This window comes from Petaurus breviceps, unplaced genomic scaffold (genome assembly GCF_028583685.1).
Source record: "Petaurus breviceps papuanus isolate PSGF00001 unplaced genomic scaffold, PetGlider_PUasm1.0 186, whole genome shotgun sequence".
NCBI lineage: Eukaryota > Metazoa > Chordata > Mammalia > Diprotodontia > Petauridae > Petaurus > Petaurus breviceps.
The window spans coordinates 54676367-54692227 of NW_027185798.1; the positions used below are offsets into that span (position 1 = coordinate 54676367).

General features: G+C 36.7%; 1 protein-coding gene across 1 annotated transcript in view; it reads right to left on the bottom strand.

Moving 5' to 3' along the window:
• Positions 1-455: 455 nt before the first annotated feature.
• The window catches only part of LOC138162200 (alpha-amylase 1B-like), a 20873-nt gene continuing 5467 nt past the window's right edge, over positions 456-15861 (bottom strand). The window contains exons 4-10 of the mRNA XM_069089245.1: positions 10748-10978; positions 10231-10364; positions 9384-9506; positions 9184-9283; positions 8052-8170; positions 7660-7785; positions 456-688 (exon numbers count right to left, since the gene is read on the bottom strand). Of these exons, the coding sequence (XP_068945346.1) occupies positions 499-688; positions 7660-7785; positions 8052-8170; positions 9184-9283; positions 9384-9506; positions 10231-10364; positions 10748-10978 (1023 nt within the window). The 3' untranslated portion in view covers positions 456-498. The remainder of the gene's footprint in view (positions 689-7659; positions 7786-8051; positions 8171-9183; positions 9284-9383; positions 9507-10230; positions 10365-10747; positions 10979-15861) is intronic.

Consider the following 15861-nt stretch of genomic DNA (forward strand, 5'->3'; position numbering starts at 1 on the left):
ATTAGATAACTTTTACAATTCCATTTGAGATGATATTCATAAGCTTATATACCATTTCATTAAAAGTAGAACCCTTCTGCCTGCTAATTGTAGTAATATTCCTTTGAGGCTGAATATGCAAGCAATTCTGATGTATTTTGTCCCCATTAAAATGTGCTTGAAATGAAACAAACAAAATAAAGTCCCATGTTTTCTGTCAATGAAGAAGAAAAACAGAAGACAGAGGGTTCTTAATAAACACACAAATATGTTTGCTGTTCTCTCCATCTCACTTTTAATAGGATCTAATAGAGGATATAATCATTACATTCTAATTATTACATAAAATATGCTTTAAATGTCAAGATGCCAGGTTTGTTATCACAGTATTTAAAAAAATTATATAGCAGAGAATTTCATGGTTTTTAGTTCAACTGTGTAGCTACGAAAAGAGAATTGATCATTATGGGATTTGATTTTTCTTATTGCTTCCTGAAATGCTATTTATCCAGTAATTTACTATAATTTAGCATCCACATGGATGGCAATAAAGGGGTCTTCAGCGGTGTTGCTAATACTAAAGTAAGCAAGACCATCATTGCCAACTTTGACTTCAATTCCTGTACAGCGGTTGTTGCTTTTATCTCCAGAAATGACATCACAGTAGGTTCCAGCAGGAAGACCAGTTTGCAGATTTGATGACAATTCCCTATAAAACAAAAGGTACAGCACTGAAAAACATACAGGCATGGATACCTTAAATGCTTAGATTACAGGTATGTCAGTTTCATAAGTAAAAATCCTATAGATGAAGAGGCTCAAGACTGAGAAATGGTTCTAATGAATCTGGGCAGTCTTCAAATAAGCTAAAGAAACCTTATTCAGTACCAGAGAAGGCAGAACTTCTTAGCCAGTGGTGAGTGCTTAAAGGTGAAGATTTGAACAAGAATGGAGACTTCAGAAAATTTGTGCCTACAATCCATTTTCATTGTGTTCTTTTTTGATAAATGGAAACATTTCAGATCTGTGCATGAGTTGTTTCCATTCAGGAAACTCTGATCACTTTCAATAATTTAAATTTGATCATTTTTAATATTTTCTTGAGAAAGCAAATTGTTTTGAACTGAAAGCTAAAAAAAAAATCATCTGGTGCTTCACTCATTGAGCGGTAGTCATCCAGAGTCAATGTTCTTTGATGTCACTGTACATGGAAGGTATGAATTAGAAAAACAAACAGCTGCGATTTTTAAAAAGGCAGTGGTTGACTTTTGTCTTCTGTTATTTCAGTAAGTAGACCGGGATGCTCAGTGTTGGAGGTTGAAGAGTCAGTTCCAGGCATGGTAGGTTCATTGATAGAGGATTGTTAAAAGGATCTAAAATGCTAAGGCATAACCCCCTGGGCAAAAGACCACAAAAGCCTTTTGTAAATTACAACTGTCAACCTACTCACTCTTAACCAGAGGGGTGAGAAGTTGGAAAGTAAGCTTGACGTTTTTTTTTTACTCACACTATATTTCCCAAAGCTTAAAAGCAGAGCTAAAAGATAACTTTCCAACCCTATATGGTGTTATCTTAATTCCCACTCTAACCATTACCATTTCCATTTTTTCCACCTCTCCCTCCTCATTTTACATAGTTTATATGTATTGTTCCTATTTTCATTCTTTTTTTGTTCTCCCCCTGCCTCTAATCTGATACAATAATGCACGTAAATAATCGCATATCTTATAGCACTGATATGTTGGTTATCAAGGTTGCTATTAGCATGATGATGATGATGATGATGATGCATCCCTACTCCCTCAGCATTTGCTACCTTTTCAACAAATCTGTTACCCTCTTTTTTTTTTCTTTTTAGAGGGGGAAGGCAGGGAGATTGGGGTTAAGTGATTTGCCCAGGGTCACACAGCTAGTAAGTGTTACCCTCTCAAAAGTGCACAACTGGAACATACACAAGAATTTTGGGTCACTTGTAAGCATTAGAAACAGTTTTTCATTGAGGACCATAAATCAGAACCAGAAGGGTCCTTGAGGTGATTTAGTTAAACCCATTAACTTGATTGATCAAGAAACTGACACTGAAATGTTAAGGTAGGTGGTGCAGGGGATAGAGAGTATGAATTGGGGTCAAAAAGATCCCCTTTCAAATGCTGACTCAGGCACTTACTCTAGTAATAGAGTCAAGATTTCAAAACCAGATCCTCTGATTCAAAATTCAGTAGGCCTCCTACTTCTCTCTGCTTCACTTTAGGGATCAAGATTTACACAGAGCTTTCTTAGGATCGTGAACACTTTTTATACCTGTAAAGATATCATGAATCTCTTATACTACCTTTCTCTTTATCCCATATCAGGGCTAATCACCACCACCTTACCCCCAACCAGAGTATCACCTATTGACCAAACTCTTCTGAAATCATGTGTATAAATATTTTCCTTTCTATCTACAGTCTCTAAGAAAATGATGAAAAAAGGTTGAAATGATACTTCCGGAGCTCAAACTGTATTATAAAGTAGTAATCATCAGCACTATTTGGTAGGGTATATAAACCAGAAAAAGTAGATCAGTAGGATAGAGTAAGTGAATGGGAAGGAAGAACAAACTAACTCTGTAACACAGGGCTCTACCAGTCAGATTAACTACTCCAGGAAAGTTAAATGAGAATTGATGGGGAAAGTGGAACATGTTTTGGCCAAAAATAAGTTTAGACAATCAGCCTATACTTTGTACTACTATGGGTTACAAAGGATGAATACTAAAGGCAACTTACAAAATAAAAGAAAAAGAATCACAAAATTTGAGAATTGGGAGGAAGGCCAGTGGTCATCTTAGTCCAAATGATATATGAAAAGAATCCCCACCATAATAGTAACTAACATTTTCTTTTTTCTTTGAAATGGAAGAGAATAGAAGGAAATACCTTTCAAAACTATGGTTAGGGAAAAAACTCCCAAACAAAGGATAAGGGAGAACACAAAATAAGAAAACAGATTAAATTGGAAGAAACTGGCATGCTTTTGTACAAATAAAACCAATGCAACTAAAATAAAAACGACAAACTTTGAACTGGAGAAAATCTGTGGACAAGGTACCCTAAAGAGAAATATGCTATACTATCTATTTAGGAAATTTTAAACCAAAAGCCATTCCACAGTGAAGTAGGCAAAAGATATAAATTAGTAGTTCTCAAAGGAAGTATTACAAACTAAGCAAATATTGCTCCAAATTACTAATAAAAAGAAAAATACAAAATAAAATAATTTCAAGGTTTCATCAGAAACCCAGAAAATTTTTACAAAGGTTAAAAAAAAACAGAAAAATTCTATATTGGAGACAAGTATGATAATAATATTAGTGGGGACAGGGATTCTTCTTCTTCTTCTTTTTTTTTTTTTTTTTGGAGGGCAATTGAGATTAAGTGACTTGTCCAAGGTCACGGGGCTAGTTTTTGTGTTAAGTGTCTAAGGCCAGATTTGAACTTGGGTCCTCCTGACTTTAGTTCCGGTGCTGTATTCATTGTGCCACCTAGCCGTTCCATGGGACAGGGTTTTTTTTTAACCATCATGGAAAATGAGTTGGAATTGTGTAAAAAAGTAGCTACAGGGATGGAGTCAAGATGGCAGAGTAGAAGCAGGACCTCCATGAGGCTCTGGCTTCCACCTTCCACAATCCGTGTAAAAGGGGAATCTGAACAAACTTTGGAGCTACAGAACCCACAAAATGATACAGAGAAGCTAACCTCCTGCTGAGGACAGCCCAGCAGGCCAGCAAGAATCGGTCAGTGCAGCACTCTGGGAGCAAAGCCCAGGCCCACATGAGCCAGAGGTTTTAGCTCCAGGGTGGGCCTAACCAGCCACCTGTTGGAGGGACTCCAGATCACCAGCAGCTGTGTTTCCAGATTCATCAACACATAGATGCTAAAGACAAAGTGAGAGGTCAGTGCAGTGTGGACTTTGGGAGCAGTAGTTGGGAGAGGATCGGCTTTTGCCCTCAGGGAGAGAAGCCTCTGAGACACCGTGGCTCAGCCAGGACCATGTTGCAGCCTCATCTCCTGGCATGCAGACTGTAGGGGGACAAAGCAACCAGTCTGAGGGGTAATTGCTCTTGCTTTAACCTGCTTGGATCTGAATTGAAGTCTAGGGTAGAGGTCCTGGGGTTTGTGACCAGCTTGCCAGAACTTGTGGAGGCCTCAGAGAGGGCACCCAACTAATACCTACAGCAGCTGAGAAAACCCAAGTGTTTGGGACCAAAGCTCCCCTGTCTGGTGGCAGAGTCCTACTGTGGCACAAAGCCCAGGGGTCAAGTGACTGAGGGGCGACATGACCAGGCAAAGGAAGCAAAGCAAACAGAAGACTCCAATATTAGACTCCAATTTTGGGGACAAAAAGGAGCAAAGCATGGAACAGGAGGAAGACAGTGAAGTCAGAACTGTACCAAAAGCTTCACAGGAAAACACGAGCTGGTTACAGGCCATAGAGGACCTTAAGAAGCAGATAAGAGAAGTGGAGGAAAAACTGGGAAGAGAAATGAGAACGATGCAAGAAAATTAAGAAATGGGTGAGGCTAGGTGGCAAAGTGAGTAAGACACTGGGACCAGAGTCAGGAGAACCTAGGATCGGTTCTGGCCTCAGATATATAATACCCACACAAAGTAACTAGCCATGTAACCTTGGGCAAGTTACTTAACCGCAAATGCTTAAAAAAAAAGAAAGAAAATTACGAAATGAGAGTCAACAGCCTGAAAGAGGAAAATCACACCTTAAAAAACGGACTAACTCAATTGGCAAAAGAGGCTCAATAAGGCAATGAAGAGAGGAATGCCTTAAAAAGCTGAATTTGCCAGATGGACAAAGAATCTCAAAAGCTCAATGACGAGAATCATTCCCTCAGATTTAGAATGGAGCAAAGGGAAGCTAGTGACTTTATGAGAAATCAAGATGATGTTAAAAATATCCAAACAAATGAAAGAAAAGAAGGCAATGTGAAATATCTCTTGGGATAAACCACTGACATGGAAAATAGATCTAGGAGAGATAATTTAAAAATTATTAGACTGCCTGAAAGCCATGATCAAAGAAAGAAACTAGAAATTATCCTCCAAAAAATTCTCAAGGAAAATTGACCTGATGTTTTCGAACCGGAAGGCAAAATAGAGGTTGAAAGAATACACCGATTACCTCCTGAAAAAGATCCCCAAAAGAATACTCATAGGAATATTATAGCCAGGTCCTGGAATTCCCAGATCAAGGAGAGAATATTACAAGCAACCAGGAAGAAACAATTTGAATATTGTGGAAATACAATCAGGGTAACACAGGATTTGGCAGCTTCTACACTGAGGGATCGAAGGGCCTGGAATATTATATTCTGGAGGGCAGAGGAGCTGGGATTAAAACAAAGAATCACCTACCCAGCAAAAGTGAGTATCATGTTTCAGGGGAAAATATGGTCATTCAGTGGAATAGAGGACTTTCAAGCATTCTTAATGAAAAAAACAGAGTTGAATAGAAAATTTGACATTCAGATACAAGAAGCTAGAGAACTTGAGGAGGTAAACAGGGAAAAGAAATCATAAGCCACTTATCAAAGTTGAACTATTAACATTCCTACATGGAAAAACAATAATTGTAACTAATGAAACTTTTCTCAGTATGAAAATAGTTGAAGGGAATAGATATATGAGTGTGTGTATGTCTATATCATAGGGTATCTGGGTGCATGGATACATGTATGTGAATGTGTGTATATATGATTACAGATATACATAGATAGAGGGCACAGGACCAATTTAATAGGAAGGGATGATACTTAAAAGGTGAAATTAAGAGGTGAGAAAGGAATATAATGAGAGGAGATGGGGAGAGACAGAATGGGGTAAACTATCTCATATAGAAGAGTCAAGGGAAAATGTTTACAATGGAGGGGCAGAATAGGAAGGCAAAAGGGAATGGGTCAACCTTACTCTCATTGAATTTGGTTTAGGGAGGGAATGAAATACACACTAAATAGGGTATCTCACCCTATAGGAGAGTAGGGGAAAGGGGATGAGAGGGGGGATGATAGAAGGGAGGGCAGTCTGGGTGGGAGGGAAGTTGGAAGCACTCACTTTTGAAACGGGATGGGATCAAAGTAGAGAATAGAACAAGTGGAAGGTGGGATAGGAGGGAGGGAAATATAGTCAGTCTTTTACAATATATCTACTATGTTAATGTTTTGCATTAGCTACACATGTACAACCTATACTGAACTGCTTATCTTCCCAATAAGGGTGGGTGACAAGGGAAGAAGGGAATGAATCTGGAATTCAAAGTTTTAAAATCAAATTTTTAAAATTATATATATATATATATATACATATATATGTATATACTATTAATACTATTTTACATGTAATCGGTAAATAAGATATACAGGCACTGCTGGGGCATAGAGATCCACCATGCCCTACTGGAAAAGTTGAAGGGGGTATGGAAGAAGATATGGGAGAGAGCATATTGGAGGAGGGGATATCCTATAGGATTGCTATTTTGGGGTGGTGGGTAGGGGAAAAATGGGGAGAAAATTTATAACTCAAAATCTGGTGGAAATTAATTATGTAAATCAGAAGCTAATAAAGCATTTGAAAAATGAAAAAATAAGTGTATACACTGTTTATACTTTTTGATCCTAAGACACCACTCATGAGTAATTGCCCCAAGGAAGAGTAGAGATGAAAAACGGATTTCAATATGTCAAAATATTCATGGAAGTACTTTTTGTGATACCCAAAAAAATGAAAACAAAGTAAATTCATATCCATTGGAGAAGAGTTGAACAAATTGTGGTATGCAGGTAAAATAGAGGACCAAAGGACCATAAGAAATGACATATATGAAGAATTTCAGTAACTATGGGAATCTTACATGAAGTGATATAGAGTAAGGAAAACAGAATCAAAAATAATATTATTATAAATATGTAAATGAAAAGAACTCTAAGAGGAAGACACATTATGAATAATTTTCATGAGCAATTTGGGTCTGGGAAATAAAGTACATTTACCACCTCTATATAGAGAGGTGAGGGAACACTGTGTGTGATACTGCATCTGTTGTCCAATATATTTGCTGTATTGGTAAAGGACACAGTTCATCTTTCTTCACTGTGTATTGTGGTTCTTGTAGTTGTGTTTGTTGTTGATGCAAAGGGTGTTTCTACAGGATGGGAATATTAAGAAACTATTATTATGTAAAGAAAAATACATCAATAAAACTTATTTAGAAGAAATTAGTAAGTTTAGGAATTTTAAGATAAAATATAAAGCCCAAAACCCTCTAAAAAATATGGGAATTCTTTTATTAGAGGGAATAGAAGATGGATCGTTATATCTTCTTTATTAATATTCCCTTTCTTGTTTCAAATACAATGTGAAATATATAGAGAGGCTAAATGAGGAAATTTCTTCAAGTTAAAAGTGATCTGTGAATGTACTTCATGAAGTCTTGATTTTAGAGAAGTTTTTTTCTCTTTCCCTTTAATTTTCTTTTCTTCTCTTTTCTCTCTCTTTTTACTTGGCAGAATCTATTCTAATCTCTACAGGCATCTTTTAGGAAGAGAAATAAAAGCATCACGAACAAGAAAAAAATGATCAGCTGAGCACACATGTAAATGAAACTTTAAAAAAATTAACTGCTACTTACCAGTCATCATTGTTAAATACAATGAATCCTTTATTCCCTCTGCCAAAAGCCACCTGGTTACTTCCATTATCCCACCAATTTGTAAAATCCTGGCCATTAACTACATTACGGAAAGTAACCATATTCCTGTAAATAAAATATACAAAATACTATTAAATGTTTTTGATTTGAGTATTCTCCATCCCTTTTCCCCCTCTTTACGACAGTGCCTATGTGGCATGTTTGCGTGCACGCATGTGTGTGCGTGTGTGTGTGTACACAGTTGCATACAGACCAAAAGTATTAGTGCAGTTTTGAGATATCAAAGTTTAACACTGCATGAAAATTTGGGGGAACCTGTATATCAGCTGTTAAGAGAATGTTTTCAGACAGGCACAACTGAACTCTCCTACCTTATTTGACGCCATCGATGTTCACAAACCCAGTCATTGCCACAAGTAGTGTCTGCATTGATAGTTACTCGTTTAGTCACTCCATTGTCATTGGGTGGTCCGACCCAATTATTAACATCCTTAATTTGCCAAAACACAGACATGAGTATCAGTGATATCATTTATTTGGTCCTTCCCCCTCCCTTTTCCTATTGCTGGATTTGAGTCCTACTTCTGCTATTTCCTATTCATGTGAACCTGGACAAGTCACTCTGGGCCACAATATCCTCCCCTAAAAATCAGTTGGCCGATATATACTCTTCTGGCTCTACATCTATGATCCTATTCACAGACTGTGTCATCTGCTCAAAACTCCTGAGTAACTCCCTATTGCCAATTGAACAAAATGTAGACTTCTCAGCCTGTTATTCAGAACCTTTACAATCTGAGACCATTATATCATTCCAAACTTTTCTCCCACTAGTCTCTACCATATAATCTATTCTTTAATCAAACTGCACTAATTGACACCCCCTGAATTCTTTTTTTGCTATTTTGGAGGGGGGAAGGCAGGGCAAATGGGGCCAAGTTACTTGCCCAAGGTCACACGGCTAGTACCTGAACTCAGGTCCTCCTAACTCCAGGGCTGATGCTCTACTTACTGCTCCACCTAGCCACACACACCTCCTGAATTCTTTGAATACTCTGCTTTAGGCAGAGAGTTCCATGGTAGTCATGGTAACTTAGAATTCAATCCTGTTTTAATCCAATTTTGCAGCTCAGTTTAAATGTCAGCTCCATCATGAAGCCTTCCCTGATTCTTCCAGTAAGTTACAAACTTTCTTCCTCCTCAGATCTCATAAAGAACTTGATTTGGCTCTCTTTCTCTTACACTTGTTGAGCATAATTTCACTGTAGAGTTAACTGAATATTCACAGTATCTTCCTGACTGTGAGCTCAAGAAGGAGAAGATCTATGCCTTATTTAGTTTTTGATACTGCTTCATGTTCCTGAAACCTAGCACAGTAGGCATATAGTAAACAATCAATGCTTATGGATCAATGGATGGATGACTGACTGTATCTTCCACCAATGCCTCCCCACAGGTCTCTTTCTATATTAGGTACGTGTTAAATGTTGAAATTAAAAATACCTCTCCATTCTCAAAGTATCTTGGCCACCTGAAGCTTGACATTACTCGCGTAAATCCATAAGGATGAGCAAGCATAAACCCAACTGCCATTTTGTACAATCTGGAAGTTACAAAACATGACCATCAAAGAAAAGAAGAAAATGTTGGAGACCATTAGTAAAATTTAAAAAAATTTTAAAGGTAGAGGACTTTACACCTACCTGGCATCCCAAAAGGTGAGAATGGAAGCTCCTCCAGCTCCATGGCCCCTCTGGTTGTCATGATTGTCCACAAAGACAAGTGCTCTGTCTGAAGGCATGAAGGACCAACCTTCTCCCCAATTCCTGTACAAAGAAATAAGGAGTGTTTTATTCGTGATTCACGAGTTCTTCCTGGTCTTCTTTCCATGTACGGTACTCTTTAACATAAACAGAAAACTTTGTCCAGAATGCCCATAGTATATTGAAGAAAGAACTGGGTGGAGAGCCAGAAGAATGGGATTTCAATTCTGAATTAATCACTTATTAGCAAATTAACCTCCAGTGAGTCACCTCACCATTCTGGGTTTTAATTTCCATATCGCATTGGCTCTCTAAGGTTTCTTTCAGATCTAACATTCCAGAGTTAAACTGAAATTCTCTTGGGCCATATATATGTTAGGTATTTATGTAGTATTTATATACTCTCTGTGAGACAGTATAGGAAGAGAGTATTGTAGAATCTGTATTAAAGCAAGGGGTTTCATAGTGAGATTCAAGCATGGTTTTCTTTTCCAGTGATGTTTAAATTTTCATATGCCTATGATTTTAATACATGATAAAAATAAGCATTAGCCAAATAAAGTTCCATCCTATCATGACTGAATTAAAACCTAGTGATTCTTAGGGTTCTGAAAGTGCCTGTTTTTGGATTGACATCTACGTGTAATAAAAATGCTTCATTGGTATCGATGCAGAAATATTCCAGTTTACATTGAGAACATATAAATATATGCCTAAAACTTGTTGCACACTCAGTGGAAAGTTTCATTGAGAAGCAGTCCCAAGGTGAACCCCCTTTTGCATTTACTTTAAATAAGCCATCTTTTCTCCATTCCACTTTCGCAGAACTGTGCCGAGTTTTGCACCATATTTGAATTCCGTAACCCGACCATTTCCAAAGTATTCACTGCTGTGAACTGCCTCACCACCTAGATCAATTACCTAGTAGAAATCAGAGAAAGAAGATGATGTTGCAAAGAAATTCTCAAAATACTTTAGTTATCCTATTAGCATGTTGTGCCAATAATTCCAGTGCTAGGTGCTATTAAAATATTCATATTAATTTTCTAATTTTAAGAGATGAATTTTTCCATTTTCGAGGGATACTCCTAAAAAGAATCAAGTTAGGCAAATTTTATTTATATCCTGTGAAAATGTTGATGCAATCCAGGACTGCGTAACCAAGATTAAACCCATAATTATGCCAGACTATAGAAAACATATTTAATCCAAATTAAATTTTTTCACAATAAATAAAATCATTGCAAGCATACCCTGTCACTCAACCTCTGTCCCCAATATTTACACACATTTTATCTAAGTACCTCCTGGAAAATGAATGGTCTGGATCCTTCCGGGAACCAGTGTGTGTTTAAATTGTTCAGTTTATCCAGAATTGCCTTAATGTCTCCAGGCCACATGTGTTTGGAAGCATCCATTCTGAACCCTGCCACACCCATGGCAATCAGTTTGTTCATATAGGCAGCAATCGTGGAACGCACATAATCTTTCCCCAGGGCAAGATCAAGAAGCCCAGACAAACGGCAATCTCTAACCTGTAAAAATAATAATGACACATGTGATACATAGGCAGCAGCATCTTCTGGCTCCCAATTTTGAAGGGGCTCATTTTCAAGACCTGAGGCACAATGCACTTAAGCATTTTTGGTAGGGTAATCTTAAAATTAGCTTCTGTTAGTGTGACCTAATGAACAGAGCCCTGACTCCAGAATCAGAAGACCCTTGGATCAAATCCAGTTGGATGACCTTGGGAAAGTTCTTTATCCTCTGTGGGCCTTAATTTCCTCATTTGTAAAATGAGAAGGTGGGATTACATGGTTGAAGTGGTTCCTTCCAGCTCTAGATTTTATGATCCTATAATTTCACATGTGTCTAGAGGCAGCTTAGTATAGCACATAAAGTTCCAGGTATAGAGTCAGGAAGAGCTACTTTCAACTATGTCCTTTAGGAAATTCCTTTGAAGTTTACAGGGCTGCAAGTCTTCTAGGGAATTCCCTATACTGATGAAGTTCAATTGGATAAGCATCTCTCTCTCTCTCTCTCTCTCTCTCTCTCTCTCTCTCTCTCTCTCTCTGTCTCTCAGCATTTGGGGTTTAAATGACTTGCCCAGAGCTACATACCTTCTTTAAAAAATTTATTTTTAGTTTTTAACATTTTTTTAAGATTTTGAATTTTATATTTTCTCCCCCTTCTTTCTCTTCCCCTCCCCAAGACGACATGTAATCTGATATAAACCATACCTGTACAATCACATTAAACATATTTCTACATTAGTTATCTTGTAAAAAAGAACTAAAACCAAAGGAAAAAATCACAGGAAAGAAAAAAAAAAAGAAAGACAGTATGCTTTGATCTGTGTTCAGACTCCATAATTCTTTCTCTGGATGTGGATATCATTTTCCAGCATGAGTCTTTTGTAATTTTGTTAGATCACTTCATTGCCTAGAAGAGCTAAGTCTTTCAAAATTGGTCATCGCACAATGCTGCTGTTAATGTGTACGATATTTTCCTGGTTCTGTTCTCTTCCTTCAGTATTAGTTCATGTAGTACTTTCCAGGTTTTTCTGAAGTCTGCCTGTTCATCTTTTCTTATAGTATAATAGTATTCTATTTCATATACCACATTTTATTTAGTCATTCCCTGATTGATGGGCATCCCCTCAATTTCCAATTCTTGACCACCACCAAAAGAACTACCATAAATATTTTTGCGTACATAGGTCCTTTTACCATTTTTATTATCCCTTTGTGATACAGACCTAGGAGTGATATTGCTGGATCAAAGGTTATACACAGTTTTACAGCCCTTTGGGCATAGTTCTAAATTAATCTCCAGAATGGTTGGATCAATTCACAACTCCACCAAAAATGCATTAGTATTCCAATTTTCCTACATCTTCACTAACATTTATCATTTTCCTGTTTTGTCATGTTAGCCAATCTGATAGGTATGAGGTAGTACCTCAGAGTTATTTTAATTTGCTTTTCTCTAATCAATAGTGATTAAGAGAATTTTTCATATGATTATAAATAGCTTTAATTCCTTCCTCTGAATACTGCCTGCTTATATCCTTTAATCGTTTCTTGAATGGGGAATGGCTTGTATTCTTATAATTTGGACTCTGTTCTCTATATTTTTGAGAAATGAAGATTTTATCAGAGACATTGGTTGGAAAAAAATTGGTTCCCATCTTTCTGCTTCTTTTCTAATCTTATTTACATTGGCTTTTTTGTGCAAAACTTTTAACTTAAAGTAATCAAAATTAATCATTATGCATTTTATAATGTTCTCTATCTCTTGTTTGGTCATACATTCTTCCATTCTCCACAGATGTGACAAGTACAATGTTTTCTGTTCTCCTAACTTGTTTATATATCACCCTTTATGTTTAAATGGTGTACCCATTTTAACTTTATCTTGTTATAGATTGTAAGTTGTTGGTATATGCCTAGTTTCTGTCATACTGTTTTCCCAGCAGTTTTTGTCAAATAGTGAGTTTTGGAGAAACTGGAATCTTTGGATTTATCAAAAGGAGATTTCTATAGTCATTGACTACTGTGTCTTGGGTACATAACCAAGTCCACTGATCCACCACTGTTTCTTAGCCAGTGCCAAGTAGTTTTGATGACTCCTGCTTTATAATACAATTTAAGATCTGGTATGGCTAGGCAACCTTTCCTTGCATTTTTTTTTCATTAATTATCCTGATATTCTGGAACTTTCATTCTTCCAGATGAATTTTGTTACTACTTTTTCTAGCTCTATGAAATAAATTTCTTGGCAAGTTTGATTGGTATGGCACTAAATCCTTAAGTTAATTTAGGTAGATTCATCATTTTTATTGTCATTTTTATATTATCTAGGCCAGCCCATGAGCAAATGAGGTTTTTTTCTAATTTATTTAGATCTGGTTTTATTTGTGTGAAAAGTGTTTTATAATTGTGTTCATATAGATTTTTTTTTAATTTGGTAGGTAAACTCCCAAATATTTTATACTGTCTACAGTTACTTTGAATGGAAATTCTCATTCTACCTCTTGCTATTGAGCTTTTTTAGTAATATATAGAAATGCCAATGATCTGTGTGGGTTTATTTTATATCCTGCAATGTTGCTGAAGTTGTTATTTCAAGTAGTTTTTTAGCTGATTATCTAGAATTCCCTAGGTATATGATCATACCATCTGTAAAAAGTAATAGCTTTGTTTCTTTAATGCCTATTCTAATTTCTTCAATTTCTTTTTCTTATCTTATTGCTAAAACTAACATTCCTAGAACAATATTGAACAGCAGTGGTGATAATAGACACCCTTGTTTCACCCTGATCTTATTGGAAATGATTCTGGCTTATCCTCATTACATAGAATGATTGCTGATGATTTTAGATAGATGCTACTTATATCATTTTAAGGAAAATGCCAATTATTCCTATATTCTCTAATGTTTTTTTTCTAATAGGAATGGGGGTTGTATCTTATCAAAAATGTTTTCTGCATCTGAGATGATGATATGGTTTCTGCTAATTTTGTTATTGATATGGTCAATTATGCTGATTATTTTCCTAATATTGAACCAGTCCTGCATTCCTGGTATAAAAACTGAAGATGTCATAGTCTATTATCCTAATAGTAAGTTGCTAGAATCTCTTTGCTAATATTTTATTTTAAATTTTTGCATCTATATTCATTAGGGAGAGAATATTCATTCTTTTCCTCTATTGTATTAGGTCTTTATGCCATTTCATGGTGATATGATTTATCCTTTTCTGTATTCTTTTTCCTCTTTTCCCAGTATGATACTTTTATTTCAACCATTAATTAATTAATTTTTTATCATACATCAAAGTCAACTTGCAACCTTTGTCTATGTATACCCCCTCTAAATGTTGTAATAAAAGTTCTCAAGAGTTAAAATTATTATCTTCCCATGTAGGGATGTAAACAATTTAACCTATTGAATAACATGTTGTTGTTGTTTTTTCTATTTACCTTTTTGTGCTTCTCTGGAGTCTTTTATTTGAAGATCAAATTCTAACTTCTAATGAATTGTTTTTTTCATTTATCTTTTGTATCTCCTTTTCCATTTTAATCAATTCTACTTTTTAAGGAGTTCTCTGCAATGAATTTTTGTACCTCCTTTTCCATTTGGCCATTTTTAAGAAGTGTTTTCTTCAGTCAATTTTTGTTGTTTATTTCCCAAGCTGTTGACTATCTCTCTAGCATGCCTCTCATTTCTTTCCCCAGTTTTTCTTGTACCCCTCTTATTTTACTTTTAAAATCTTTCTTGAGATCTTCCAAGAAAGCTTTTTGGGTTGAGACTTTGAAGTTTCATATGTAGATTGACAATGTTGTCCTCTTGTGAGTTTGTGTTTTGATCTTCCTGTCACCATAATAATTCTCTATGGTCAGTGTTCTTTTCTGCTTTTTGTTGATTTTATTTGCCTATTTCCTAAGTTTTAAAGTTGAGTTCTCCTGCTGGAGCACAAAGTACACTATTCTAAACTTCGTGTGCTATGGGCCAGGGACCTGGTCCCTGGCTTTGTGTACTAGGGCCTTAGGTGATGTCAGCTGGATGTTACAGGGGTCAGGGAGCTTACCTGGTGCTAAATTGGGGTGCTAGTAGTAGTATCTGGTGTGTGATGATACCAGGTAGGGTTTTTCTGAATTTTCCTGAGACTAACTGAAACATGTAGAGGTCTGGCTGCTGAAGGACACTTGCCCACCACAGGTTGCACTGAAGCATGTGGAGATTTGGCTACTGAAGGATTCCTGCCCTCCCAGGGCTGTACTAAGCATGTGCTGGTTCTCTGAACTGGAGTCCACTGGTTCCCCTGGCTATGCTAAGACATACGAGAGTCCTGATGTTGGCATTCGCCTGCTCCACAACTCTGGGCTCAGGATCTCCCATTGGTTTGCTGAGGTGGGGCTTGCTACTGGCATGCTGTGATGCCTCCCATCCTGAACTGGGCTTACACCCCTTTATGCCCTAGTGTAGCATATCTTCCCTGGTGAATCCCCAAGTTTCCCAGGAAAAAAAGATTCCTTCTCCCTGTCTTTCCACTGTCTCTACTATTCCAAAATTTTTCCCAGGGTTCTATATTTTGGTTTTTTAAGAGGTCAGAAAGAGGCAGTGAGAGCAATTTACTACTAGCTTTGCCATCTTAGCTCCTGTGAGTCTTCCTACTAAGATTCTGAGGCTGGATTCAAATTCAGGTACTACTGACTCCAGGTTTGGTGCTCTAGACACTGTACCACTAGCTGCCCCCAATTAGTATTTGTTAAGAATGTCCTACATGTGAGGTATTGTGCTACTATCCGAAGATAGAAAGACAAAACAGTCCTCAAGAAGCTTACATTCTACTGGGGTAATAAAACATATATATATATATATATATATATATATATATATATATATATATATA